General features: G+C 53.0%; 1 protein-coding gene across 3 annotated transcripts in view; it reads right to left on the bottom strand.

Annotated features, from left to right (window-relative positions):
• Positions 1 to 119: 119 nt before the first annotated feature.
• The window catches only part of RAB11FIP4 (RAB11 family interacting protein 4), a 125,071-nt gene continuing 97,530 nt past the window's right edge, over positions 120 to 27,660 (bottom strand). For all 3 annotated transcript variants that reach the window (XM_037808866.1, XM_037808868.1, XM_037808867.1), the window contains 12 exons: positions 17,577 to 17,809; positions 15,359 to 15,553; positions 14,664 to 14,798; positions 14,314 to 14,349; positions 12,994 to 13,093; positions 12,632 to 12,735; positions 11,316 to 11,456; positions 9,303 to 9,384; positions 8,699 to 8,836; positions 8,453 to 8,611; positions 7,152 to 7,295; positions 120 to 5,939 (listed from right to left, as the gene is read on the bottom strand). In XM_037808866.1, coding sequence (XP_037664794.1) covers positions 5,823 to 5,939; positions 7,152 to 7,295; positions 8,453 to 8,611; positions 8,699 to 8,836; positions 9,303 to 9,384; positions 11,316 to 11,456; positions 12,632 to 12,735; positions 12,994 to 13,093; positions 14,314 to 14,349; positions 14,664 to 14,798; positions 15,359 to 15,553; positions 17,577 to 17,809 — 1,584 coding nt within the window. In that variant the 3' untranslated portion in view covers positions 120 to 5,822. The remainder of the gene's footprint in view (positions 5,940 to 7,151; positions 7,296 to 8,452; positions 8,612 to 8,698; positions 8,837 to 9,302; positions 9,385 to 11,315; positions 11,457 to 12,631; positions 12,736 to 12,993; positions 13,094 to 14,313; positions 14,350 to 14,663; positions 14,799 to 15,358; positions 15,554 to 17,576; positions 17,810 to 27,660) is intronic.

The following is a 27,660-nucleotide window of genomic DNA, read 5'->3' as shown; positions in this document are numbered from 1 at the left end:
CAGCACCTGCCACCCCAGGCATCGCACGCTGGACGGGCCACTCTTCCTAAGGGAAGCTGTCCCGAGCCAGGCCTCACCCCTCCACCATCCCTCCCCACATCACAGAAACTCACGGCAAGTCAGACAAGAAAAGCAAACTGTTTATTTACACCTTGGTCTGTACGTTACAGTTCCCTGGAAGGAGCCTTGCCTTTGAGAGCCCAGTCCTTTCTGGATGGAAGCAGGCTGGAAGCAAAGAGCTCGGGACCTGGGGTGCAGCCTGTGTCCTCACACCTCACTCTCTCCACCCCAACCCCAAAGCCAAGCCCTGTTTCAGATGGAGGCTCCTGGGGCGAAAAACAAGGTGAAGCCAACACAAAGCCAGAAACCTAACGAGCCCTGTGGCATGAGGCATACCTATAGTTTATTCTGCCCGGGTCCCAGGAGGCCTGGACAAGAGAGCGGGAGGAGCTGGGGGGGTGCCAGCAGGCGCTGAGCTGAGGAGCACTGCTTGGTTTGATGGAGGCCCTGCCATCCGCACAGTATTTAACGGCACCCTGTTTGAGCACCTTTGGCAGGAGGACAAGCTCAGTAGCTGCAGGCAGGGCCACTGGCAGAAAGCCTCTTCCTTCTGGGACCTGGGTCCCAGCTGCTCTGGGCCCAAAGCCAAGCACTGGGGGCCACACTGGGGGCCTTCCTCTGGGGACGGAGGGGGCACATCCTCTGAGCGGCCCGCGTAGCTGCAGCGGACCCCATGACGTCCCTGCCATGGCCGAAGCCCAGCTTAAAAAGGCGTGCACTGCCTTCTATAAATATTGACACTGGCACAGGAAGAGGTTCATGGGAGAAGTTGCTTTACAAAAAGTTACCCTTTTCTGGTATATGCAAGGTTTCTAAACTAGCTACAGGCCGGATGCGGGAACGAGTGAGTTCTAGCCCCGAGTCGTAAAGACAGTAGTGAAAACTTCTGTACAAAGTTACCAAGTCTACAGGGCTGAGGGACCAAAAGAAAAGCAGAGCCAGGTTCTTGAGGAGGCACGTGCCCGGTGGACCCGGCCCGGGAGAGGCCTCAGGATGGCTTCACGTACATGGGGGAGGCCCGTGGCTCCCAAGGACGCCGTATGTACACGCTCACAGGTCTCAGGAAAGGTCAGGGTGAATGAGAAGATGTAGAAAAAGGGGCAGTGGTAACACGGAGAATCCTGTACAGTGGTGACAGGGAAGAAAAAGGCACAGGACAAAGACCCCAAAGACCCCAAGTCATGCAGACAAAAACAGCCTGTGCAGCACAACGAAGCGGACGGGTCCCCGTGGGAGGAGGGCCACCCCGGGACAGCTGCACTTAGATCCGGCAAGAGGGGACCCTGGATGCTAGGGCCCCTGCTGACAGCTCCCGGGCAGACACTCCTACATTACAGTCAGTGGAAAGAGCCAGAGCACCAACGCCACGTGGGACACCAGCACGTGGTAATGGCGGCCTCATGTTTCACCAGGGTCTACACCTTTACATACAGACCTTTCTAGAAAGCAGCCTGTTTTCCTGATAGGCAGCAGAGAGTGTGCAGAAAGGCCCTGGCGTTGCCCTGCCTCTTCTGCCCCCTTCACGCATGCACTCGGCCAGAGCAGGATGCCAGGACCTGGGAGGCCCCGAAGGTCAGTGGGGACAAGTGACTTGCTCAAAGCTGTCCAGTGAGGCCAGGGCCAAGGACACAGTCACCCACCAGAACAATCACTCTATGGGGACAGGCTCTGGGTTCCTGAGCGGATGCCCCAGGTCCCAAAGGGAGAGCCACAGTCCAGAAGTGGAGTCCTAAATGCCTCCCTCCTCAGTCTGGAACCCACCCCAGCCCCTTAAAAGGGGCACCATGGATCTCCCAGGGGACCAAAGTCATGTCCTTGGCACAGCAGTCAGTGAAAGCCTTGCGCTGTTCCAACCACACTTAGAGTTCAGCTTTAGGTTGGAATTTGCTCATGCATTAAATATACACAAACACACAGAGCACGGAAAGAGGGCTTAATGCCTCACAGCTCCACCAGGCTCCACTAGGCCTTTGACAGTTCTTAAGTCCCTCACTGGGACACAGGAGCCCACTCTGTGCCCTCCTGTACCTGGAGGACCAAGCAGGGCCCAGAATCAGCCTGGCCAGTGGAGCTGAGCACCTGCGGCCTCCAGGGCATGAGCCGGGTGCAGGTCTGCTGGTTTGGCTACTAGCGGGGCAGGAGCTGGGGTTTCCCTCACCCACCCATCCTAAAAAAGGATCAGAGGCAAACTCACAAAGCCAAGTGTTCCCTCCTGCTCAGCTGTACAAGTGGGTGGCAGCCCCCTTGTCAGCTCCCAGCTCACTCTGTTCTACCCCTATTCTGGGATGGGGCCTGTGGCTAATATATCCCAATAGCTGTCACCTACTGACTCCACAGATTTGCTAACCTCCAAGCTGGTGAGAGCAGCTGGATCCAACAGCTCCTGAAGACACTTGGCCTCCCATCCTTGAGGGCAGAGGAACCTGGTGACTTCTCACTATTCAACATCCCAACAGGAAAAGCCACCAATCCATCAGTCAAACTTGCTGCTATTTGGCACCTGGCTTACCGAGCCCAGCAGCCTTTAGGACAAGGGATCTCAATTTTGGACTGCATATTAAACTCACCTGGGGGGCTCTTGTAAAAAAAACCCAATGCCTAGGCCACACCCCACACAATTAAATCACAACCTCTGGGTTTTGGGGGTTCAGCCCGGTCCTTAGAGCGTTTATAATCTTCCCAGATGATTCCAATGCACAGCGAAGATTGAGAACCAAGTAAAAGGAATTTTCCTCTGATAATTCTCAAAGAAATCTACAAACTTACAATACTAAAATAAAATAACCTAGGTCTAACTCTGACCAATTCACAGTTTGGGGATAAAAAAAAAAGGAAAGAAAGAAAGAAAACATCTGATCTTCCCTATAACTGTATTTTTTTATACTATCCCACAGAATAGGCCCTAGCTGAAACAGAAGGTGCTTCCTTCTCTACTAGATACATAAAATTGAATCCAAGGACAGTTCAGTATCACGTAAAATGTGAGCCTACTGCAGAATGCCACCGCCCCCCCCCCCCAAAAAAAATTCCTCTAAAGTTCAGACAAGTTATTAATTCCTACTTGGTAAAGTTGCCAGGTTTAGCCAAAAAAACCAAACAAACAATAAAAACTAAATGCAGGGCACCCAGTTAAATTAGAATCACCTGGGGAGCCTCTTAAACTCCCAATGCCTGGGTCACCCCACACACCAATTAAATCGGAACCTCTGTGGGATTTTAAAAAGCTCCCCATTCTAAATACGTCCTAAATATTGCACAGTACATACTTTAAAAAATTCACAGTTTATCTGAAATTCAAATTTACCTGGCATCCCATACAATATCTGGCAGCCCCTCTACTGAGAGGGAAGGCAGAATTCCCAGCTGGAAAAAGAGCAGAGGCAGGAAGCACTGTGCAGAGGGACAGCTCTGGAACCTGCCCGAGGTCTGTGGGGCTGTCCCCCTGGGGCACCTGCCCCTCAGAAGAGCATTTAAAAGCAAACAGGATCTTAAAAAGCCAATTCAAGACACGGTTTCCTAAGAAATGTATTCTGGCTGAAGAAAGTTAAGGAGGTTCCATTTAACTTTCTGTTTGTGTTACCGGGAATTCAATCCCTCATTTCGAGGTCACCCCAACACCGCCTGCCTCTTCCCGAGCCCGGGCGGCCCTGCACCAGACAGGGAGTCCGTTCCCGCGGCGCCCCCTGGAGGCGGCAGCCGGCAGAACGCCGCCGGTGGGCAGTTTCCCCGCAGCTCCCTGACACTGGTGAGTTAGGGGTTAGCCAGCACCAGGCAGAAGTTTCTTCCGATGGTGTGACTCTCTATAACTCAGGCCCTCTGCTGCCTTCTCTAAATTCCACATCAAAGCAACTATGGAGCCCATAAAATTTTACCTATAAAATGCTCATCGAAAACTTCCTCCCCCTGGGATGAGCCCCCCAACCCCCCTCTTGACCTTGGCCTCTCTGTGGGATTCCTGACCTAAAACCCAGATCCCAGCCATGTCCTTTCCTTCCACCTGTGGCCACTCCTTCCTATAAGCAAATTCTGAAGACCCACTCCTCATGCCTCCTTTCCACTTCCGCGGCCTTCTCAGACCCCCGGGGGAACCCTGAGACCAGTGTCCTAAGGGTTGAGAAGACAACTGACATGGGGGGGCCAGTCCTTCTGGGTGGGTGGTCCCAAAGCCCTGGATCAGACCAATGCAACACAGTTATTTGTAGCATGAGACAAATCCCATTATACACAAGAAGAAATCATGGAAACCCAACAAAAGCAAAAGTCGATTGGGATGGAACACAAATTGGCCTAGGCCACCCCCTGCCTCTGTGAGTAGGAAACACACCACACATCCCAATTCCCCTCTTCACCTGTTCAACCTCGACTGCCCTCTCTTCTCCGTGGACACCCTCCCACGCCCTCCCCAACATGCCCAAACCTTCCTTTTTACGTCATAAGTGCCAAAGAAAACAAGCACTGCAGAGGAAAAGACCATACATGTTTTTCTCTACATTTGGATTAAGGAAAAGAATCACAAGCATTCAAAAATGAGGCAAATTAGAAAACTCACAGGAAAGTAGTACATTTACTCCCAGCTGCCTAGAATAAAAGATCAAAAGATGTGCACACCCACGTCTCAGGAGGATGGAAGACTAAGGCTTCCCTGCACCTGCCCCGCATGTGGCTCCCCATCAGCCCAGCACTCGTTCCCCGGCTGAGAGCCTGGCCCCGAGCTCTGAGCTGGAAAACCCAAACGCAAGGCCTGGCATCGCCACACTGCACGGAGAATGAGGACTGGTGAGTGAGGCCCACTCATGGCCCGCAGGAGCTGCCAGGCAGATGGTCCACATGTGCTGCTCTTAAAATGCCGCCGTGGGGAAGGAAACTAGCAGGGACGTCAGAAATGCTCCTCCCGAGAAAGTCACTTCTTTGGTTACCCGAATGCCAACATCTGCTTCAGGCGCCCCCGCCCTCCAACCCCCTCTCCTTCCTCTCTACCTCTTTTCAGTTTACAGCCAAGTGAATGTTGCTTGCATTTTATTGTCTTAAGAACAAAAGCAGAAAGGATGATGTAGCTAAGCAGGGCTGGGAAGTGCATGGAGAACATAAGAAATGCCCAGAACTCTGCAGAACGAAGATGGCCCAATGCTGGCTTCTCCGCAAACCATGTCCCTTCGACACACAGAGCACGTGCATCGCCGAGGGCCCCTCCTTACACGCACCCCCTCCCCACGCTCCTTATTCCCCTCTGAGCTTGAACACTTGGGCTTGAGAGGTGACCTGGTCCAGGCTAAAGAGGCTGGCAAGGACACTGCTGTTGAGCATTCAAACTCCTGGAAAAGAGGACAATTTTGCTTTCCCTGCCAGGGGGAACAGGGGTGGGGTAAAAGGGCCTCTCTTACTAGAGTATTTCTTAATCCTTATCCCCAGAGGTAGAATCATTTTACCCAGTACCTAAAACACAAACATCCAGTTCTTCTGGTCACAGTAACGCATGACAGCAGACCTTGCCTCTCCTGTCTGCTTGCAAAAGTACTACAAAGTGCAGGAACAGCTAACTGTGCGGCTGTTGTCCACGGGCCATAAGTGGGACCACAGCCACACACACACTCACCCCACTAGTGCGCACAGCCTCCCCACATGCACACCAGGACACGTGATGCATGGTAGCCAGTGATACATTTTCAGTGTGACTGTGGGCCCGGAGCCCGGCCCACGTTCTCAGCCAGGGTCGGCCCCTTGGTCCCAGGGTCCCCAGGCTGCTCTGCAGCCAGCCCCCTTGTTCAGTGTTTGATCTCGAGGATGGAGGGATTGTGGTCCAGGATGGCGAGGATTATCTTGTCCATGTATTGCCTCAGCCGGAAGTTGATCTCCTCCTGCTCCTTTAGGGCTTCCATGAGCTGAAGGGAATGGAAACAACCAGTCAGAGGCCAGGCCTGGGCTGCGGAGGGCAGGGTCCCAGATTTCCGGGGCTCGCAGGAGAGCCAGTGCCTGCTGCCAGAGGGGCTCAGCAGACGGGGACAAGGCAGGTCTGAAGACTGACCTCGGCATTTGGAAGCCAGAACAAGAATTTAAAGCAGTGGCTTGGCTCACGCCAAGGGAGCATTTAATATACAGATGCCCTGGCCCCGCCCCCAGAGGTTCTGATTCAAGTGGTCTGTGAGGGACCTGGGCCTGGGTAATTTTTTTAAGGGCTGAGAATGCCAGCCTGAGGAATTTACATTCAAGACTGACATATGAAGTTCCAGGGCCCCTAAGACACCTGTGGCCGCCAGCTGGGTCCTCTGCCTAGAAGGGCCCCCACCCCACCCCAGCCCTGCCATGGCTCTTCTCCAGTCAACTCCCAGCCTGACCTTCAGGAAGTAACTGTAATGCTGCCTCTGCCCCGGGATGGGGTGGGGTGGGCACCCCACTCACCTATCTAGCATGCTGGACTGTGAGCTCCTCGAGGCTGGAGGGGGCTCAGCTCTTAGTCGTGTCCCATGCCCGGGCAACGGGTTCAGTTGGTGTGTTTTATGACTCATGTTAACATGCAGCCAGGGTATGTGAGAGGCCTCATCTTTTATAATCACATGGCAGTATGAGTGGGCCTTGGAGCTAGAGACACCTGAGTCCACCTCTGCCACCTGTGGGGTGACCCTGGACCCTACTTTCCTATAAAATGAGAATGTTCAGGAAGCTTCAGAGTTGTCAAGGTTAAATGAGAACATAATGCACGTGGATGCTCAAGAAATGCTAGTTTCCTTCCCTTCTTGGCTTGGGGGAAGGGAATTACAGCCTAACCTGGATATATATGCTAATGAAATCAATGGGCCATTTTGGCGCTGTTCTGGCAGCAGTAAGACTCACACTGCTCTGATCCTAAACCCATGCTCCTTCCACCACACACCTTCACTTTGCTGAGTGTCCTCCAACAGGGCCTGCAGCCACCGGGGCCTGGCTTTGCCTCTGTCACTTGGGTAGCTGTCAATGGGGCCTCTCGGGCCAGGCCCTGGTCCGGGCAGCCTGGGTCTCAGCACCACAACGGGTAGGGGTCAGCACCACAACGGGTAGGGGTAGGACACATGAGGAGGGGGCCTGGCTCCAAAGCAAGGGCACATGGACATGGCTACCTCATCGCGCGAGGCGGTGTCTATTTCTGCAGCCAGAGACTGAGCTTTGGTCTGGGTGGCAAAGAGATTCTTTGCTTCGTAGAGGCTGAGGCTTAAGATCTGTCCATTCAAGTCGTCATTCTGATCCCGCAACTTGTGATTCTCCTGTTGAGAATGGGAGGAAGGCAACATCAATTCCCAGAAGCATCCGGACTCCTTCTCTGCATCCACTGACTCCCGACTCCCACCAGCACCACACTCAGGTGCACGTCACGGCTAGTTCAGGTGGCCTGTGGATGCTGTGGCCCTGGCCAGGTGTGGGCAGAGGTGGGGGGCTGGGTCTAGCGGCCTGGAGTCCCGGGAGCCCATGTGGGTGAGGTGTTTTAACTCTGCTCAGGGGAGCCGTGCTCCTGAACAGGAGCAGGGCTCCAGGCAGCCCTTTCTTCCCCGGGGCAGGTGAGCCAGAGTAGGAGCCTCGGAGGACCATGGTGGGGGCACCGCCCACTAACAGCCCATTCTCCTCCACTGGCCCTGGGTGAGGAAAGTGCCCCCTGGGGCTCTGGGCAGCTCAGCTCATCCTGCTGGAGGCCCTTTGCCAGGGGCACCCTCCCCCCAGACCCTGAAGTGCCCTGCCCAGTTTCATGCTCCAGCTTTTACCCAAAGGCTCCTAACTGCTCACACTTGAGACCTTTAGACCCCTCCTGGGTGGGAAGAAATGCTGGGAGCTTTAGGACTGCTGTGGGAGCACAACCACAGAGCACGGCTGCCTGAGACACAGAGGGACTTCATAACGCAGAGTCGCCCACTGCAGACAGCTCGGGCTGAGCGTGGGACTTCATGCAGCCTTGCTCCCTCTCTTGGCCTCTGCCCCTTCCTGATCCTGCTCCCCCCTCCCCTTACTGTTCTCCAATTAAGGAAGTTCTCCCAGGAACCACTTGAAATAGAAATCTTGGGCTCAGGGTCCACTTCTGGGAGAAGCCAACACAGCAAAGCACTAATTTGCACCTGGGTTTTAGTCAAGGTCGAGAGAATGGTGCTGACTTCTTTTTATGGACACAAAGAAGGATCCCAGGACTTCCCAACAGACAGACCTGGACTGTAATCCATTTCCTAGAGGTAAGTCACTTTACACAAGCCTCAGTTCCCTCAGCTGTAAAATGGGGTTGCCAGGAGGAACACATGGGAGAATGTGTGTGGGAAGGTGTGTGCTCAGCCCCTCACCCCCAACCCTGCACAGGAGCCCACGGGGCAGGGACACAGCTAGCCAGGTGGGTCTTACCACCTGTCCCCTCATCTTCCCAGACAGAGGCTCCAGGGCCCACCTGCTTGAGCCGCTTGATCTCATGCTCGAGCTCCACTTCGCGGGCCCTGGCGTTGAACTCGCCCAGGCTGGATGATGTGCTGCGGCCCCTGCCTGGCCGCTCGCAGTCAAGCTTGTACATCTGCAGGTGCTCCAGCTCCTTCCGCAAGTCCTCAATGAGCTGCGGGGGAGAGAGGCTGGTTTGCAGGAGCAGGGTAGCTAGGGTGGGGGTGGGGGGTGTCCCTGATGCTCTCGGCCAGGGACCCACCTCCTGTGTTGCCTCCCGCTCCTTCTGGAACTCGAGGCGGTTCTGCCGCAGCTTGTCCATCATGCGTTTGTACAGGTCCATCTCATCCTTGAGCCGCAGGCTGGTGTCCTCCAGCCGGTCGGACATGCGCTGCCGCTCCTGGGACCAGGGAGACGCTGGTCAGAGGAGCAGGGGCCCGGGGGCCCAAAGCCAGTTCCTAGAGGGCGACTTCCCAATGGCACTGCCACCTCAACATGGCAAATGGACCATCAGACCCAGCTCCCCAGACTCACAGCTTAAGGAAACGGCCAGACCCTCTATGATTCTAGAACACAGCAAGAAAATCTCAGCCCTCTGAAGTCCTTCAGTGTCATCAGATGGGGCTTGAATAAACAGGAGGCAGTGGCCCAAATAGCAGCTAATCTCTTTCTCTCTTAAGACTATTATTTTCCCCCATTATATGTAAAAAGACTTGGAACATCAGAAATATGGAAAGACAAATTATTCACATTTTGTTGCATTTCTTTGCTGGTTTTTTAGAAACTAAAGGCCCTGCTGCCCGACGCTGCCTTTCTGAGGACTTGGTTCATGATCCAAGCCCGAGACACCCGCACCTGCTGCTTACCTCGTCCAGTCTCTCCGTTTGCGCTTTGAGCCGAGTCACTGTTGTCCTAAGCTCTGTATTTTCCTCCTCTAACTGCTGTACCCTGGGGAAGGAGAAGGACAAAAATCTCAGAAATCTCAAGTGCAGATGATCTCACAGTGGCTTGACAAGCTGCACTGATTCTCTGCTTCCTAGAGGAAGGACGATATCAGAAACCAATAGTGAGAAGGAATTGTTCCAACTGACAATACAGCTGCCCTGAGCTTCCTGACAGCCAAGACAAAATGGTAAAGACACTGAGTTGTCATCCTTCTTATTTTTTATTAATGAAAGGAAATGTGAATTTGTGAACAAGAACACTAGAATCTTTGCACACATCCTCATAAGGGGCCTGAAAAGAGGCAGGGGATGATGTTTCTCTGCAAGATGGAGAAATCATCTTCCTGTGGCTGGGCTGAGGACCACCCCCACCCCCCCACTCCCCCACCATTCGGATACACACTTTAAAGGCTCAGACCCTGTTTGCTTTCATTCTGTCCCCAGCCTCTTGCTGGGGGTTTTCCCTGAGTGCTCAGCACAGCTGCCCCTGACATCCACAGGCATCGGTACTGGGAGCAAAAGCCCCACATGTGAGCATTCACAAAGGACCGTCCTAAAGTGATTTTGCAAGAAGCAAGACAGAGCCCGGATGCCGAGGATGGCCTTCAATGACCTGAGCAGAGCTGCAGGTGGTGTGGGCGGCCAGTGGCATAAGGAGAGCACAGGCACGTCAGGTCACTGCCTGCACAGCATCCCCTGCTCCCTCCACCTTCCCTTCCTCCTTCCTGGAGAGAAGGGGTCCCAGCCTCCCCTGCCCTCTGAGCTCCCCAAGAGAGGCCCCAGGCCAGGGCCAGGGAGGAATTCAGACCCACCCACCCACACTCTGACGAGGCCACCTTATAGGGGCCCCAGCTGGCAGGAGGCAGTGAGGAACAAGAAATACTGCATGGCTCTGGGAATACCATTTGCAGGATATTCAGTGTGAACAGCACTTTCTGGGGTTGTGCAAGGGGGGCCCAGATTAGCAGTGGCAAGAGGGCTGGGTTTCTGTGCTTTGACCTCTGGCCCTTGCTCACATGGTCTCCTTCCACCACCCACGTCCCGGCCACCTCTCTCAGGCCAGCTGACTGGACCAGCCACCAGAAGCAGGCAGGGAGCAGTCACACTTAATGAGACACCACCCTCCACAAACAGATGCAAAGCAGGAGCTTCTGGAACGCACCAATGATAAAGTTAAAGTGGGTCTCAGGCAAACCAGACATGCCACATGTCCCACACAGGGGAGGGGGTGAGCCTCCTCACCAAACTTGGGCCCGCTTCATCTCAGCAGGCAGGGAGGCACCTGCCTGAGTCACCCAGCAGCCTGCTGCAGCCCCTGGTTGGGGCTTGGCAGATGCCCAGAAGGCTCAGCTCAGAGACGGATGTCTCTGGGACTGGGCTGTGGGGGGAGCCGGAGCAGTGGTCCTCTCTGCCAGGGCCTAGGTAGCCTCCTCGCCTTGGTCAGCATCATTACAATCCTCCCCTGTGTGCTGTGCTCTGATGTTTGAGTTCATCCCAACTCATGGCAGATGGGGAAACAGGCCCAAGGAAGTGACATCATCTATCCAAGGTCACAGAGCTAGGGGTGACCAACACGGCTGGCCATGGTCTAGGGCTCCTGATTCCTGGGCCAAGGCTCCTTGTCTGCCTGCCTCAATGTTCCAACAATGAGCTCACAGCTCCATCCGAGGCACAGGAACCCAAAGACACTGGGGGCCAGTTTTCCATTTACCCATTTACCTTGGCCCTGGGGTGCCGAGGGTCAGGGGAGAAGTGGACAGCAGGGGGCGCTCCAAGCCTGGACACTGGGTGTGGCCCTGGACTGAGCACAAGACCAGGTTTCCCTCGGGCCTCAGTGTCTCCATCTATAAAATGGGGACAGTGTCGGCCCCCTAGGGCTGGACCAGGACTGTGAGGGTGGGTCAGAGGGCAGCAGGCTGGCAGGCAGGGACCCACCTGGTGTTGAGCAGCTCGATCTCGGTGCTCTTCTCCCTCTCCAGCTTGCAGTAGGCCTCGCGGTGCCGCCGTGCCTCCTCCTCCAGGGCCTGGGCAGCTGTGGCCTCCTGATCCTTCACCATCTCCTCCAGCTCGTGCACCCTGTGGAGAGGGGCTCCGGTCTGCGGCAAGCTCGGTAGCCTGCTCTTTCTCACCCCCAGCCAGGATGTGGCCACGGGGGGCCCCAGACTCTGAGACCCCAAGTCACAAACACCCCTGTTGTGGGGGGTGGCAGTGTGGGTGCCAGCAGCTCTGCGGCACGTGAATTAGGGACCCCTGAAAGCATCTAAAGAGAAGTGTGTTGGCCATGCATGCACGGCGAGGCGACCCAGCAGTGCCAGCCTGGGGGAGAGGGGCTGCACTTGAGAAGGCAGGACTCAGTGGGGATGGGGGGACAGCAGGCCTCGCCACAACCTGGACAAAACAGTCCTAGGGCCATACCTCATCTTTTCAGATCCATCCCTGATGGCCAGTACTCCTCTGATCAAAAACTCAGCTTACTGGGCACCTAAACTCCAAAAATGGGCATGTCCTGGCTAGCGGCTCTGAGCATGCCAGACTGGGGAAGGGCCAGTCCCTGGTGGATGAACCAACCGGCCCCCTCCCTGGTACATCAGCTTGGGGTGTCCTGCATGGGCGACAGTCCCTCCACAAGGCTGATCTTTGTGAGTGTACAGAAGGATCCAGATTTGTTCCCCATGTGGTTGAGGACCAGAGACCCTGGGCCAGGAGACCTTTACCAAGTTTCGTGCCACCCAGTGGGGGCAATTAAACTCGACATCCACTACGCATGGGCAGTCAGCATCAGGGAATGTTATGTTCGGGGCCTCTGCCAGCTGGAGGACAGAGCAATGCCAGTGCCTTTCCCCCAGGGCACACTAGCCTCTTCCTCTGAAGATCTTGTACCCCAGAAAGGAGGTCAGGCCCTCGTCATTGTATGACTGAGAGAAAGGAGAGTGGATCCCAACTCCTGCCTTAGACCAGCCCTGGGGCTGCAGAATTGTGGGGTGGAGCCCAAAGGCTTAGGTTCAAAGTCAAGCTCCAACCTGTCTCCCCGTCCCTCAAAGACCTGTCTTCCTCAGTACCCTGCAAGGGCAAGGTCATGTGACAAGGGGCTGATGGGTCACAGACCCTCAGAGCTGTAAGGGACATGGAGATTACCTCCTCCAGCTTCTCCTGGAGCCTTAGAACAGGGCCAGCCCTCCTGTTCCCCAGAGTCACAGCCAAAGGCTGACCAAGGCCCCAAAGCGCCCTGTGCTGGGAGAGGTGGCCCTGACCTGTGCACCAGCTGTGTGTTCTCCTGCTTCAGCTTGTTCTTCAGGTCCCCATTGGTCAGGCTGTCGTTCTCCAGCTCTGTCACCTTTTTTTCCAGGAAGCTCACCTGCAGAGGGGAGCATGGGGTGGGGTGGAGAAGACCTTTGAGTCTAGAGGACTAAGAAACCAAAGATTGTGAGACTGATGGCCAGGACCTCCAAATGCACACGTATGAAGATAATAAGTCATGCTGGGTGACAGTGGGGATGGGGGGGGGATTTGCCCATGTGATCAGGAACAAGGGTCTCCCAAGAGCTGGAGCACCACCCACAAGCCCCAGGGAGTACACACACATCAGACCCTTTTCCACACACGCAGGGCCCACCTTCTCTGTGATGTCATTGTCACAGGAATCAATGCTATCCCGGAAGAGGTCCTCAGTGCTGCCATTGCTGCTGCTGAAGTTGCTGTTGTGCATGAGCTGCCTGCAGGGAAGGAGGGCAGGGGCACCCGGCTGTAGAAGCCTCTGGAGGCTGAGGGTCCCGACGCAGGATACGGGCTGGACGAGCATCCAGGCAGTGGGGAAGCTGCCAGGAACCCCCTCAAAGAAGGCTGCCCTCACCCAGCCTGACCTCTGAACCCCACAGATCATCCAAGCTCAGGGGACAGCAGAGCAGCCACTATGCTCCTTCCTGAGCCCCTGGCAGTCACACCCAACCAACCACAGCTCTCTTCCCGGCTGCCTCAGAACTCTTTGCAAAGCCTAGTCAGCCGCTCCCAAGTGAGCAGAGCTGGCATGTGAGAGCCCTCCACCACCCACCCCCAGCTGAAAAACTGCCCAGTGAAGACACCTGGCTCAGAGTCCAGCAGAGGGTCTGGGCATTCCCAGGCAACCCTCCAAACCCCACCAGAGCAGCAGGACTCAATCCCTCCCACCACACCAGCTCCTGCTACAGCTCTGGGGACTCTGGGGGAGGGTGAACAGGACGGAGATGCATCCAAAACCTTGCAGGGCACTGGGCTGGTGGGTGAGCCTGGAAACAGGTAACTCTTACCTGAAGCAAAATCTAGTTACCCCTCTCCCCAGAAGCACCCACAGCCCCTACTCCCTGACAGACAGCAGCCAGGATTTCTGCCAAGAGGCCCAGCTTCCAGGCCAGAGCCTGGGCACTCACTGGCATCTCCAAAGCCAGAGGTGTGAACCTGTGGTCAGTATGCAGGTGAGCGGAGGGGGAAATCCCCATTAAGTCCCAGGAGGCAGCTGCTGCAGGATTCAACCTGGCAGATGATGGGCTCCAGTGGGGCACACTCATGCCCAGATCTCTGCCAGCAGGAGACTCAGTTGATACAGCTGCCAGCTCCAGAGCAGAGGGCAGGGGACTGACAGCTGGGAGTGGGCTGGGTCTCTCAGGGCATCCCTGGTGAGCCTGCCTGAGGTGGGGACAGCCAAGGGTTTGGAGATAATGGCTGTGCCAGAAGGGACAAAGGGTGGGGGAGGAGGCTGGCCCTTCCTTTTCAGAGGTGGAGCCCCCCACGCCCACCCCCAGCTGCTCTGCCTGGGATGGCCTCAGTCCCCCTGGTCATTCAGTCACACGCAGGGCACCGGCTGGGTCTGGGCAGCTGGTCCAGAGCCTCAGCCACTCTACCGGCAGGAGCACAGCTAAGGGGAATGCACCCACCTTTCCTTCCCAAGCAGGAACCTTACCTTCCGAAGGCCGTGCTAGAGATCTTTCGGTTGGGGCTAGAGAGAGACAGGAAACAGTCATTGAACGGAGATGATTTCTACTCAACTCCCTTACTCTGTCCTTGCTGCAAGATCCCGAAGTATGGGACGGGGCTTTTTCCCTCTGGCTGAAGGAAACTCACTATCAGCTTGGTCCTCAGATGAAACACCTGCTTTTCCCATTGCAGGGAAAGTCAAGCCAGAGTCTCTGACCCCAACCCCACTGCGAGACCACACTCATCTGCCAGGACAGAGTGGGCTGCCCCGCCTGCTGCTTCTCACCCGGGTCCCCACCTTGGCCCCTGCCGCTCCGCCGGGCCCTGGGGCCTCACCTGTTGGCCTTCAGGTTTCTCAGCCGGGCTTCCAAGTCATTCAGCAGGTTGATTTTCTTGCAGCACTGAGAGCAGTAAACATCCAGCAACTCGCTGTTGTACACATGCCGCGTTTTCCTAGGCGTCTGCCCCGCACTGAGCCACAGAAGGGAGAGAAATCACCTGCTTAGGTGCCGAACCCCACCCCTCTGGGCTTACTTTATACCTTTACCTGATGCCCCAATGCTTCTGAACCTCGGAAGTGGGGTGGGTAGAAATACAGCAACAGCTCACCCCTTCTCAGGACTCTCAAAGAGAAGAGCCAGCGAGCTGGACCCATTTAACAGATAAGGTGAATGAGAGCTAATGTTGGAGTAAGTCAGTAATGACTCAAGTGGGTGGGAAGGTATCACAGTGGGTGACCCGGAAGGACCCTTCAACACTGAGGTTGCAGAAAGCAAGACAACAAAGACGGACCCCAGCACCAGCACCACCAGCACCAGAACCAGCCTGCACCCTTCCATTTCCTTCCCAAGACAGAAGGAGGGAGGAGGAACTCCAGGCCCCCAATCAGGGTGCAAAGGCAGCACCCCAAAACCCCAGGAGCAGAACCTACAGCAGCTCAGGACTCTGCCCGCCTGGTACCCCTGGAATGGCTTGAATTGGTTCTGCCACTTTTCCCAGACCCCAAACACCATTCCAGACTAAGGAACGACCTGGAAGACACTGAAGACCCCAGGTCCGAGTAGACATTGGTCCTGGTCTCGTCGTCGGGGCAGGGGCTGCTGGGAGCACAGTCCACATCGTCCCCCTCCCCGTAGTCCTCAAACTGCTCCTCGTTGCTGATGAGCGAGGCGGTGGAGTGAGTAGACAGGTCTGACGCCGTCATGGATGGGGTGTGCACCAAGGACCTGAGGCCAGAAAGGGTTATGGACTAGGTTACTGAGCTGACCGGTCAGTGTCAGCTTCTGACCTGCTGATCTGACTTTGGGGACCCTAAACTAAAGGAAAAATCTTACCACAGAAGATGTTTCTGCACAAGAGATATTCAAAGCAATGCTACTCTAGAGTAGCAAAGCATTGCATATAACCTAAAGGTTTAGCTGCAGGGCTAAATTAAATTATAGTGATTAAGTTTATTAATAAATTATAATAATTATAATTATTATAGAATAGCAAACTATTGTTGAAAGGTTTGCAAAAATCACTGGCAATAGAGTAACATTACTGTAAGTAAAAAGTTAGATACCAAATTTTTAGATAAAGACAACTGGGTACATAAAAGATCTACAGAGAAGAAAAAATAACAGGGCTCGTGTTTGGAACGTAGGACTGTGAGTAAAGTAAGTTATTTCTCCTATTCTTCCCAGGTTTCCTACACTTTTCAAGTTCTTTAATTGGCAGGTGCTCTTTCAAATGAAATGGTTGTAAAATTAATAACAAATGTCTCCCAGTTTATAGAGGAGATTTCGGTCCCAAAGAACAGTCAGAGACCCCACGTGACAGTGTCAGGGGCCTGGCTGAGCCCTAACTACAATTTAACAACAGAGAAAGGACAACTCAGCATCTGCCAGAATATATTTTATATTTAGTCATTACACAGTAATCTCTGTGTATCATTGCTCTTAAATTGGAGCTTCCCCAACCTCACTTCCATGCTTAAAAATGGGAACCCTGGAATAGTGGATAATAGGTTAAAGCAGTAGTTCTCAAACTGAGCCCTTGAGGAACGCCAGTTTCTACCGAAGGATCGAGGTCTTAATGACGGAATCAAAGATCAAGACTCCCTGGTACCCCAACCACACTTTATTTACTTATCCGCCCCAGGTTCCTGAACACTGTAAGCTTAACTTATCATACTTCTCAGTTATTTCTACTGTAAGTTCTACTACAACATCTGGCATGCACTACCAGCTTGCCTCCTGGTGACTGGTCCCAGAAAACAACGGGAAAGACCAAGTGCCGAATGATTAGCCAAGAGGTCAACGGGTCTGCCCTCCGTGACCACCTGTCCTGGGGTGCTCAGTCACAGGTACAGGCAAACTGCTCACAGGAAGCCCTGTGGAACTCCCTCCATCTATAAACTCCAAGGGGCCCCACCGAGAGCACCGTGACTTCCAGAACCACTTGAGTTTGGAAATCCCTGTACTGAAAAAAATGTATTAAGTCGAACCACATGTAACTGCCCTTTTTTCTATGTCAAAAATGACTGAAAGTCAGTGATTCCATATGGTCCAACTGGTACCGAAACCCCTCTCCTCCCTCTCCCGATCTCTATGGGTCACCTGTAGCTATGACACCCAATCTCCAGGCTTCCTGAGCTGTGCTGACGGCTGCCCCCCAACACCTACAGGCACCACAGCCCTCCAGTGCTTTAGTGGGGGGCGTCGAGGGAAGGAACTTCCTTCTGCTGACACACAACTAAAAGAAGAAGATATTGCTCCACTGGGAAGTCAGTAGGTCTTGATATTGTTTGTAAATAACATTTCTGATTAGGAGAGTAAAAGATCAATACAGAAGTTATGGGATATATAGCAGAGTAGATGTGAGACCATTAAAATGATCAATAATCCAGAAATAACCACTTAAATTTTCTTGAATTATTTTTTCTAAACATTTCCCAATATGCAGGTATTTGTTTTTAACAAAAATAAGATCTTATCTCCTGGACATCTTTGTAACTCGACTTTCATTAACTAGTTGAGATCATCTATCCCTTAACATTAAATAAATAACTGAAACTTGGCTTTGCAGAGCTGCCTAAAGTTCCAGAAATATCCCTGTTAAGCACTTAGGTTGCTTAGAACTTTAAAACCACCATGATGCCTGTGATGCAAATCTTGAGCGGGTCTCATGCTTACTTCCTGGAGACACATTCTAAGAGCTGCTTTCCTTAGCCCAGAGACCACATATCAGGCTTCAGTTTCAACTCACTTGTCCTCTGGCAGAAACAGGCCTCCGAGGCCCCTGTCCTTCTCCTCAGCAGGACTCCCGACTGGCCCCTCCAGGCTCTGGGTACTCTCCAGGGGGCTGTCCATGTCAAACTCCTGGGGACCCTCAGGTAGGGCCAGGGTCATAGCCTCCTCATCATCATCCTCAGTAAAGAAGCTGGGCTCCCTGGCAACAAGCTCGCCATCAGCAAAGGTGGGGCCTGGGACCTCGCTGCCCTGGGGAAAACAGAGAGGGACGGAATGAATGAGGTCAGCTCCCTGGGGCTTGGTGTTCCCCCCTTCAGACTGCGAGGATGTCAGCAGAATCAAGGACAGTGGAGACTGGGGTGGGGGAGACCCCGACTCCAAGGGAGTTAGTCCCAGGGAGCTTCTCACACTGGCCAGCAAATGAGAGACCAATGAGGAGCAGAAGGCCCACTGACGGCATCCGTGAAGAAATGCCACCGCCAGCCCAGCCGCGTCATTCAGGGCACTGGGTTAGGATGTCCATGCCCCCTTCACAGTCTGCACATGAAACCAAATGACTCTAAGAAGGTTGTCTGGTGATTTAAGATGTGGGACACAGCCACGTTGAACAGCGTCTGACCTAGTAGTGTTTGGTGCAGTGTGGCCCAGGGAAGTCTGCACAAGTTGGGATCTGCCTTCCATGACTCCAGGCAAGGTGCAGAACCTCCCTGAACCTCAGTTTTCTCCTCTGTAAGTTGGTAGCAGCAATGGAATTGTACAGCATCATCGTGTCAATTAAGACATGTCACCTAAATAACTGGTCCACACTGGGACCTCAAGGAATAAATGCTGGCTACAGGATGTCGAGGCCAGCCTGGGAGGCAACAGTCTGCCTTGGACACTGCTGTGGTCCTCCTCCTGGGGAGGGCAACACCACCGGGTCAGAACCTTGGGCCAGGCTTGTACGTGCTGGATCTCCAGGGCCCAGCATGCTGCCTGGTACAATAAAGACTTGCCTGAGCCCTTTGCTACAATTATCTTACAGGAGAAAAACTCTGGCTTTATTCAGTTTACCCTCATTTGAGGGGCAGCTCTTTGCAAACCCATTTCTTGGGCAGACCTGCCTCTGTGGAGGTGGGTACCTCCCTGGTGGCACTGCTTCTACCTGCTCCCATCCGAGACGCCAACCCGGTCCCAAGGTTCTCTGCCGGGGCTGGCAGGGCCCCAAGAGAGCTGCTTTCCCTACCCCGAGACACAAGACGGGTAATAGGAACAAGGGCTGTGAAAAGCCTCCGGAGCTGCAGACCAGCAAGGAGAAGGGATATGTGCACTTGGCCCCCAGCTGCCAGAGACAGGCCACCTCTCCGTGCAAGCCAAGGTCACCCTGAAGACGTCTTTTCCAAACAGATTTGTGCTCATCCTGTGAAAGAGCTTAATCTGTACAGTAAAGGCGGAGCTTTTAAATTAAAACTTCAAAACCATTTCTCGGAGACTTCCCCTAAATTCAAATGGCATAAAGACAGCTGTAAGTAAAGTACTGCACATCTTGGTCTGTCCAGGGCAGTGCCAGTCTGTGCCTGTCCTGGTGACCCATCCGGTTTGCCATTCTGGACAAAAGCGGCCCTGGTCACCCTCACTCTTCCCCAAGGATCTCACTCCTGAACCACTCCCCTCATTCCTCCTGGGCCCTCTGGGTTAGGGTCTGTACTGAACCACCTGCTCCATCTCCCACAGGCCCTGGGAGGGGTGCTGCCAGGGGTTGGGAAGGGAGTCGGGGCAGGCAGCTCCTCAGGGTGCTGGGAAGGCAACCTCCTCTCAATCACTGGCTGGCAGGTCTCAGTCACACTGGAAACTCTTCACAGTTTATTTTTTTTTGTTGTTTTTGTTGTTCAATTTTTTAGACAAAGTCATGAGAAATGGAAGAACATGTATATAATAAAAATATCAACCTCCCAGGTTTCTATCATATGGCATAAGCTGTAACGTTCATTTTGAAGATATGGTTTTAGGTGATGTGTACAACTGCCAAGTTGACAAGGGGTGGACTGTGATGGTTGGGTTCATGTGTCAACTTGGCTAGGTGGCCTAGCTGTCTGGTCAAGCGGGCACTGGCCTGAAGATTGCTGTGAGGATATTTGAGGCTGGTTAATAAACCAACGGGCTGGTTTGTCGGATCATCAGTCAATTGACTGCAGCTGACTGATGACTCATCAAGGGGTGTGCTTCCACAGTGAGAGAATGCAATTGGCTGGATTTGGTCCGGGTGATCAGTTGGAGGCTTATAAGCCGGACGGTTAGAGAACCTTCACTTCTTCTTCAGCTGCTCAGTGAAGCATTTCCTAGGGAGCTCATTGAAGTTGCCGGTTTGTTTCCTGAGGAGTTCGTCGGACGTCTTCCTTGGAGTTGACAGCTTGTTGACGACTCTGCAGAATTTGGACTCATGTGCTCCCACAGTTGCGTGAGTCAGTTTTACAATTTGGTAATAAGAGACATCTCTCATTGATTCTGTTTCCAAGGAGAACCCTAACTAATACACCTGGAGAGAAGCTTATTCTTCAAAACCTGAGTCCTGAGGCTGCGGTTACCCTCCAGCATGCAGAACCCCTTGCTGTGGAAGCTTCCAGAAGAGGCTGCCTTGCTCACCTGGGAGGCTCTTTGGGGAATGTGGTGGAGCTAAAGATTAATCCACCTCAGGGGTGGTTAGGCAACTTCTGCTGCTGCTGCTCCAAGATTCCTGCTCCTGGACAAGCCCAGAGCTGATTCCCGGCAGTGGGGACTTCCCCAAGAGCAAAGGCAGGAGGCGGGAGGCGGCTCCTCTTGGCCTCGGCAGCCTGCTTTCCTTCCCAAGGTGTGGGACGAGCTCCTGGACCTGGGACCTGCCAAGCAGGCAGCAGGGGCAGGGGAGCAGAGAAGGCACCTCCTGAGAGAGCCCGCGTTTGCAGGCGGTCCAGGAGTCAGCGGAGCAGCTTCCGTAGCTCTGCCGCTCAGAGCTCCTCTCCAGCGCCTGCTCCCCTGGTCCCAAGGTTCTCTACTGGGGCTGAGACAGTACAGCTGCCACTAGTGACCCCAGTATCCGGGGCACACCCAGGCCCAGAGCTAATCCAGCTTCCACAGGATCTTTATACAAAGGGTGTGTCTGACCTCCGGGAGCACCATAGGGAGAGTCAGTGTCCTGGGCAGGCAGTGCGGGGCATTGTCTGTGGGGCGATCCAATCCATGTCCACAGGGCTCCTGACCCTCCAGACCTGGAGCCAGCCCTGAGCAAAGAGATCCCCGTCCCCCCAGGCCATCCTGTCCCCATCATGTCCCCTGCCCTGCCCCTGATGAGGCTCCCAGGAGCAAAAGTAGATAAAGCAGACAAGGCTTCCTCTACAAGTCCCAGGAGACCCCATGAGTGGGGCTGCATGGGGGCTCAGCTCTGCAGTCTGGCTGGAACCCCCAACTGCTCGTCTGTAGAACAGGGGCAATCACCACCACCTCCAAGGGCTGACCCATGGGCCATGTGTGGTAAATAACACAAGGGTCGGCAGCTGTGGGAGCGTTAAATCTTGACCAGCATCGTGAGGCCTCACATGCTGCAGGAACTGAGCTGTTCTTACAGCCGGTGGGTCCCTGGATCGTCAGCCAACAAGGCCCTTGCCAGACAGGAGGCCAGGAGGGATCCCTCCACAAAGAGGCTGGGCCTGGGGAATTCTCCGAGCCAGGGGTTTCTGGAGATTTGAGGCCCAAGGCTGGGGAAGGTGGCTCTGTCAGCCTCTCCAGCAGGGCCAGCTCAGCGCCCTCCACCTTCTAACCCTGCCTCTGGCTGGGGCTGGCTGGAGCTGGGCACGGGAGCCCAGGTGTGCAGCCTGCCCGTGACACCTGCCTCTAGTCTTGAGGGCGTGCACCCGCCAGCAGGCCCCAGAGTCGCACCTTTCTCTGCAGGAACCTGGCACGGGCGGACTTCAGCTGCAGTTGAAGAGGCCAAGTGTCAACACCAGTGGGGGAGCCATCCAAGGGCAGAATGCCCAACAACACCCCACTGTCCACACTCCAAGAGGGGCCGCAGGGGGCCACAATGCTACGGCAGCACTTGGTCCTCTTCACTGGCTCTGGTGGGAAGCCAGGGTTGCCACAGAGAAGGTAGAATGAAGCCCTCCACCTCGCAGCGGCTGAAAGCATGGCAGAGATTGGAGAGAGTGGCCTGGTGCTAGGGGCAGGCTCTGGAGGGGGTGACTGCCTGGCTTCAAGTCCAGGCTCCCTGACTTGCTAGCTCTGTGACCTTAGCTGGGTTGCCGCACCTCTCAGGGCTTCAGTTTCCACATCTGTAAATTGGAGTTAACGGTTAAGATTAAATGAGTTGGCTCATGTTCTAAGCACAGTCTTGCACAGGCAGGAGGTGCTAATGATTCTGAGATGCTACCATCACCAATGTGTAAAGAGAAGGCAGACCTGGGGTGCCTCCTGTCCTACAGGCTTGATCCAGTGGCGTGCTGGGCTGGAGGTAAGGCTGGGTTTGGCTTCCAGAAGCCAGGCTTTTGCAAGTTCCAAAGCCTGCCCTTCAAACGCTGGGTGTTGATGTTCTCCCCCGCAGAGACCTCTCCTGCCCACTCCCTTGGAAGGTCTCTCTGCACTTTAATTACAGCCTTTCCTAAGTGTTAAGTGAGCTGCTGCCTGGGGAAGGGAGTCCAGAAGACTGAGGCTCTGGCACATCCACCCCCAGCCCTGGCAACAGCTCCGCTCCCCAGGCAGCAACTTGGAGCCAAAGAACAGCCCTGTGGGGACAAGGCTAGGTAAAAATAGCCTGGGCGGGCACATCCCAGCGTCCCTCGCAGCAAGGCACTGAGGGTACACGTGGAACCCTGCTGTGCGGGTGGGGGGATTGGGCACAGACCAAGCCTGGTGTGGGCCAGGCGGGTGATGAAATCCCTCACCCCACCTCAGCCACCAACAGCCCAGGGATGCAGAAGGGACCAGGGCCAGGGTCTTGCTGGGTCTTCCCCAAGGGTGGCAGAAAACTTGGTTTACGGAGACAACTCATGGGTGCCATTGCCCCCAGGTTGGCGGGGAGGGGGAGGGGTTATACCTGGGCCGGGATCCACCCCCATCCACTGTGATTATGCTACAAAGGAGCTGGCAGCAGAGATCAGAAAGCAATCCAGGCCGTAACTTACTCCTGTTTGTGGCTGCCAACCCGTACCCTGAAGCCGGGCCCACTCTGCAGGCAGCTGGGATGGTTGGCAGCCCTCATAAGTGGCTGATAAAGAGATTTTGGTTCAACAAAAGGTTGCCCAGGTGCCAGTCCAGGGCAAGGCCTGGGGATGGGACTGAAGGGGGATTTAAGCATCTGCCCAGGGAAGCCGGTGCCTCAGCCTTGCCTCTGAACAAGAGTAACCTCGGCTCAGACCCCAGGCCTTGGCACGTCCCTCCATAAGGCTGAGGGCAAAGCTGGGAGCACTGGGTCACCAAGCACCGGGGTTCATCCTACATCTCGGCTGGCCCTGGGGACTGACCTTGGACTATGAGATTGAAGCCCTGCAGCGCCAAGAGCCCACTGGATGGGGGGTCTAGGTCGGGATAACAGGAAGACTGCCATGTTGCCACCCCTGAGGACCAGACCAGAGGCCCCAGAGCACCGGAGAGAGGGGTCAGGACAGCCCTCCCCCAGCTACTCTCCTCCAAGTGGGGAGGGGGGATGGCCATCACGGCAACTTTCAGGCTCTCTCCTCCCAGGGGCCCCAAGACCCACCCCTGAGCTTTACCAGAGGGAGGGATTCCCTAGTGGCTCAAGGCCTCCCCTTCCCTGGGCTCACTGCTCCTGCCCCAGGAGCCACTAGGAGCAGCTCAGGGTGGACTCCCCAGCTACTCTAGTCTACTTTCATCTTAAGGTGGGCCTACAGATCCCTGGAGAGGGGCCTTAGTGCCGACTGGTGCTCCCTCGGGGCTCATTAGCCTCAGAGAGCTTTAATCCCCACAGCATGCCCTGGAGGGAGGTAATAAATGACCCCATTTTACAGACGGGGTGACCAAAGCTCTCAGGCACACTTGATTCAGTACTGGATCTGGCACCCACCAGCTGCAGAACCCAGGTTGGTACTGAACCAGAAAGAATGCTTGTGGTTCTCAAGAACTCCCATGCTATTTACAGAAAGCAAAAGCAGTCGGTAACAAGCTCTGTTTTACTGAACCCAACACCACAAAAGTGGTGGTGGAGCCACGTTCACATGTTTTCTTCGGGGTTTTAATCACAACCTTTGAGCTGTCTCCCTTCCCTGCTTTTAGGACCCGCCCCCAACCCAAACACCCACACAGCTGACAAAGTAGTATCATAAGCAGAACAAGGGGAAGGGGGTGCATGACATAGCTCCCCAAAAAGAAATGAGGAATGCTAGTCCCTGGGAATTAAACTTAAGTCAACACCTAATGGAGCAGAGATGAGCAAATTTCCTGAAGAGTAGCAGAGCAGCAGGATTGCAAGGTTTAGGACAGAACACACGTCCTTAGCAAGGAGTTGAGAGGAAATGGTTTTCTGGGAAGCATCCACCCAGGCACTGGATCAGGGGTACAGTTTCCGGCTGACCCCAGAGGCTATGGGGTCTGGCTCAGCTGGCACCCGAGTTTGAGACCATTCTACATCCATTCACACCACACCCCTCTGGTGAGGGCAAGCTTCCCAGGAGCCTGCCGACAACGGGGAAGGAGAGAAGAGACACCCAAGCTCCCTGCCTGAATGCGATTCTCACCGAAAATGAACTGGCAGGCATTTTGGCTCTGTGCATACACCTGGGGAATCTACATGGTGTGACTAGCAGGGGTATGGGGAGTGCCAATGAGATCTGTTTCCAAGCCGATCAGGCTGTGGGCCAGACCCTGGACCATGGGGAGTCCCTGACAGAAACGCCCTCATGGCCAAGCCAGCCACCTGCCCCCACTATCCCCACTTCCATTCCAATAACTCATTTGAGCATTGCAAAGTCAGTGATTAGAAAGTTTAAAATGTAACACTAAAAATCTAACAGAGGAGAGAATAATAAGAGTAAAAAATGGCTGAGTAATCCACAAGAATACAAGAAAGGAAGTGTGCCAGTTTGAATATATTGTGTCCCCCAAATGCCATTATCTTTGATGTAATCTTGTGTGGGCGGACATTATCAGTTTTGAATAGGTTTCTTTGAGTGTTTCTTTGGAATGCACCCCACCCAGCTGTGGGTGATGACTCTGATTGGATATTCCCATGGAGGCATGGCCCCACCCATTTGGGGTGGGCCTTGATCAGTGGAGCCATATAAATGAGCTGACAAACAGAAGGAACTCAGTGCAGCGCAGCTGAGAGTGATGTTTTGAAGAGGAGCTACAGCCAAGAGGGACACTTTGAAGAAAGCACAGGAGCTGCAGATGAGAGACAGTTTGAAAACAGCTGTTGAAAGCAGACTCTTGCTCTGGACAAGCTGAGAGAGGACAAATATCCCAAGTGCAACTAAGAGTGACATTTTTGAGGAACTGCAGCCTAGAGAGGAACGTCCTGGGAGAAAGCCATTTTGAAACCAGAACTTTGGAGCAGACGCCAGCCACGTGCCTTCCCAGCTAACAGAGGTTTTCCGGACACCATTGGCCATCCTCCAGTGAAGGTACCCAATTGCTGATGTGTTACCTTGGACACTTTATGGCCTTAAGACTGTAACTGTCTAACCAAATAAACCCCCTTTTATAAAAGCCAGTCCATCTCTGGTGTTTTGCATTCCAGCAGCATTAGCAAACTAGAAGAGGAAGATTAAAGGATCAAAGATCAGACGGGACAAATAGAAAACAAACAGCAAGACAGTGGACAAACTCAACTATATCAGTAATATACTACATGAAAATGGACCAAACGATACTATTAAAAGACAGATGTCTGACTAGATAAAAAAAAAACATGACCCAATTAAATGTCATTTACAAGAGACATAATTTAAACATGAGAACACAGATAGGTCAAAAGTAAAAGGATGAAAAACACACACCATGTGAACACTGACGAACAGAAAGCTGGTCGGGCCTTATTAGTTTCAGACCTAACAGACTGTAAGGCAAGAGACAGGGGGCTGTTAAAAATGGCAAAGGGGCAATTTTACAAGAAGATTTAACACTCCTAAATGTTTGTGTGTGTAATAACATTTCAAAATATGTAAAGCAAAATTTAGAACTAAAAAGCTGGAGATTTAAATTCACCTCTTGGTAACTGATGAAATAAGAAGTCAAGCTAATTAGAATATAAAAGATGTGAATGATGCAATTAACCAACCTTCTCTAACCGTACAGATAGAACACTATACCCAACAACTGTAGAATAAAACCATAAAGTTAAAGGTGATGGGAACTGGATACTTGCATGGTACCAAAGAATTACTGGAAAACCCAAAAGGAAACACCTGCCTCCACCGTGAAGAAAACAGGCTGTTGTCACTGCAATGCAGTGAACAAACTTAGCATCACTACTTGCAAACAAAACCAGACATTGGCATTCTGATGTGATATAATATGGAGTACACCACATCACCTATGACGTAGTCTTAAAATATTTAGTTTTAATCTCTAACTTCTAGTTATCAGGAGAACAGGAGATAGAGGAACAAGTTACACATCACCACAGGAAAGTAATCAGACAAAAAGAGACACGGGACCTTCTTCAAGACAGCCGGCCTGGTCTTTTCCATAAGAGAATTCATAAAAAGAGGGAGAAGGTATTTTTCTAGACCACTGGTTCTCAAACTTTAACATGCATCTGAATCATCTAGGGGGACCGTTAAAACTCAGACTGAATTGCATTTCTGATTCAGCAGTTCTGTCCAAGAATTTGCATTTCTAATGAGTTCCCAGGTGATGCTGACGCTGCTTCTCCTTTGAAAGCCACTGTTCTAGATTAATCGAAAGACATAAAAACTGAATGTCATCCTTGATTAGATCCCAACTGAAACCACCAACCAACCACCAACACCCAACTGTAAAAGACATTTTAAGGATAAAGAGGGAGAATGGAATATGGACCGGATGTCAGATGATATTAGGGAATTATGCTTAATGTTGTTGGGTGTGTTGATGGCATATGATTATGATGGAGACTGATAATGAATGCATTGTCTAATTTCCTTTGAAGTGATTCAGAAGGAAAAAAAAGGCTATATACAGAGATAAAATACAGAAAAATGTTAATTGTTGAATCACGTTAATGGGTATATTAGCAATTCATTTTTCTATTTTTTTAAATTAAATTTTCATGAAAAAATTTTTTAAAAAAGAAAGTAGCACTGGTGAGCAAAGGGGGCTTGCATCCTTGATTTTGCTGTTTTCCCCTTTGACGAGCTCCATGAATGGTATGTCCGGCTGCAGGCACTGGTTGGGGTGCAGATGAAACATCCTGGGATATTCTCTGTGGCTTCTTGGGCTAGCGGAGCCACGGCTCTGGCAGGGCCTGTTTGGTGGGCTTTGGAGCCATGAGAGGCACAGGTTGGTGGCTGGAAACCAAAAACCGGTGGCTGAGCCCCACCCATTCCCAGGGGCGACAGTGGCATCTGCAGCCATAAACAGTTTTATCACAGGTTTGTTTTTTTTTTTTAAGTCAGTTTAAAGTAAACTTTATAGAAGACATGAAAGATAGCTTTCCCCAAACTTGCTAAATGGATAAGGAAATGTGTAAAATCCTTGTCATGGGTAGCTCGGTTTAAAAGGAATATGACAAATTTAAGTCATCCTCTAAGAATACTATCCTAGAGGTAGAGTCAACAGAAATTTGGAGCCTGGGGGGTGGGGGGAGGGAGATTTAGAAAACAAATCAAGAGTTATCAGCTTCCCAAATGGGACATTTGGCTACAGCCATCCCCAGGAGGTCCCTCACCAATGGGTGGTCTTTTTCTGAAAGCAGAGCTGCCTCCTCTCTACCCAGGTTTCCCAGGACTCTAGGCTCTGTTCACCCTCCTCTTCCTCCATGATTCATGAGAGAGAATCTTTCCTTATCCTTCACTCTGCCTTGCCTCAGGTCTGGACTTTCCAGCTACCTCCACACCATGATGATAAAGGGGATTCCTTTAAGGTCAATTTAATCCCCAAAGAGAACTCCTGGCTCTCCAGAACCTCATATCAACAGACAGGACTTTGATGTGTGT

Source organism: Choloepus didactylus, chromosome 18, assembly GCF_015220235.1.
Source record: "Choloepus didactylus isolate mChoDid1 chromosome 18, mChoDid1.pri, whole genome shotgun sequence".
Classification (NCBI taxonomy): domain Eukaryota; kingdom Metazoa; phylum Chordata; class Mammalia; order Pilosa; family Megalonychidae; genus Choloepus; species Choloepus didactylus.
Note: the sequence above shows the minus strand (reverse complement) of the source record. Positions and strands in the feature narration are given on the sequence as shown.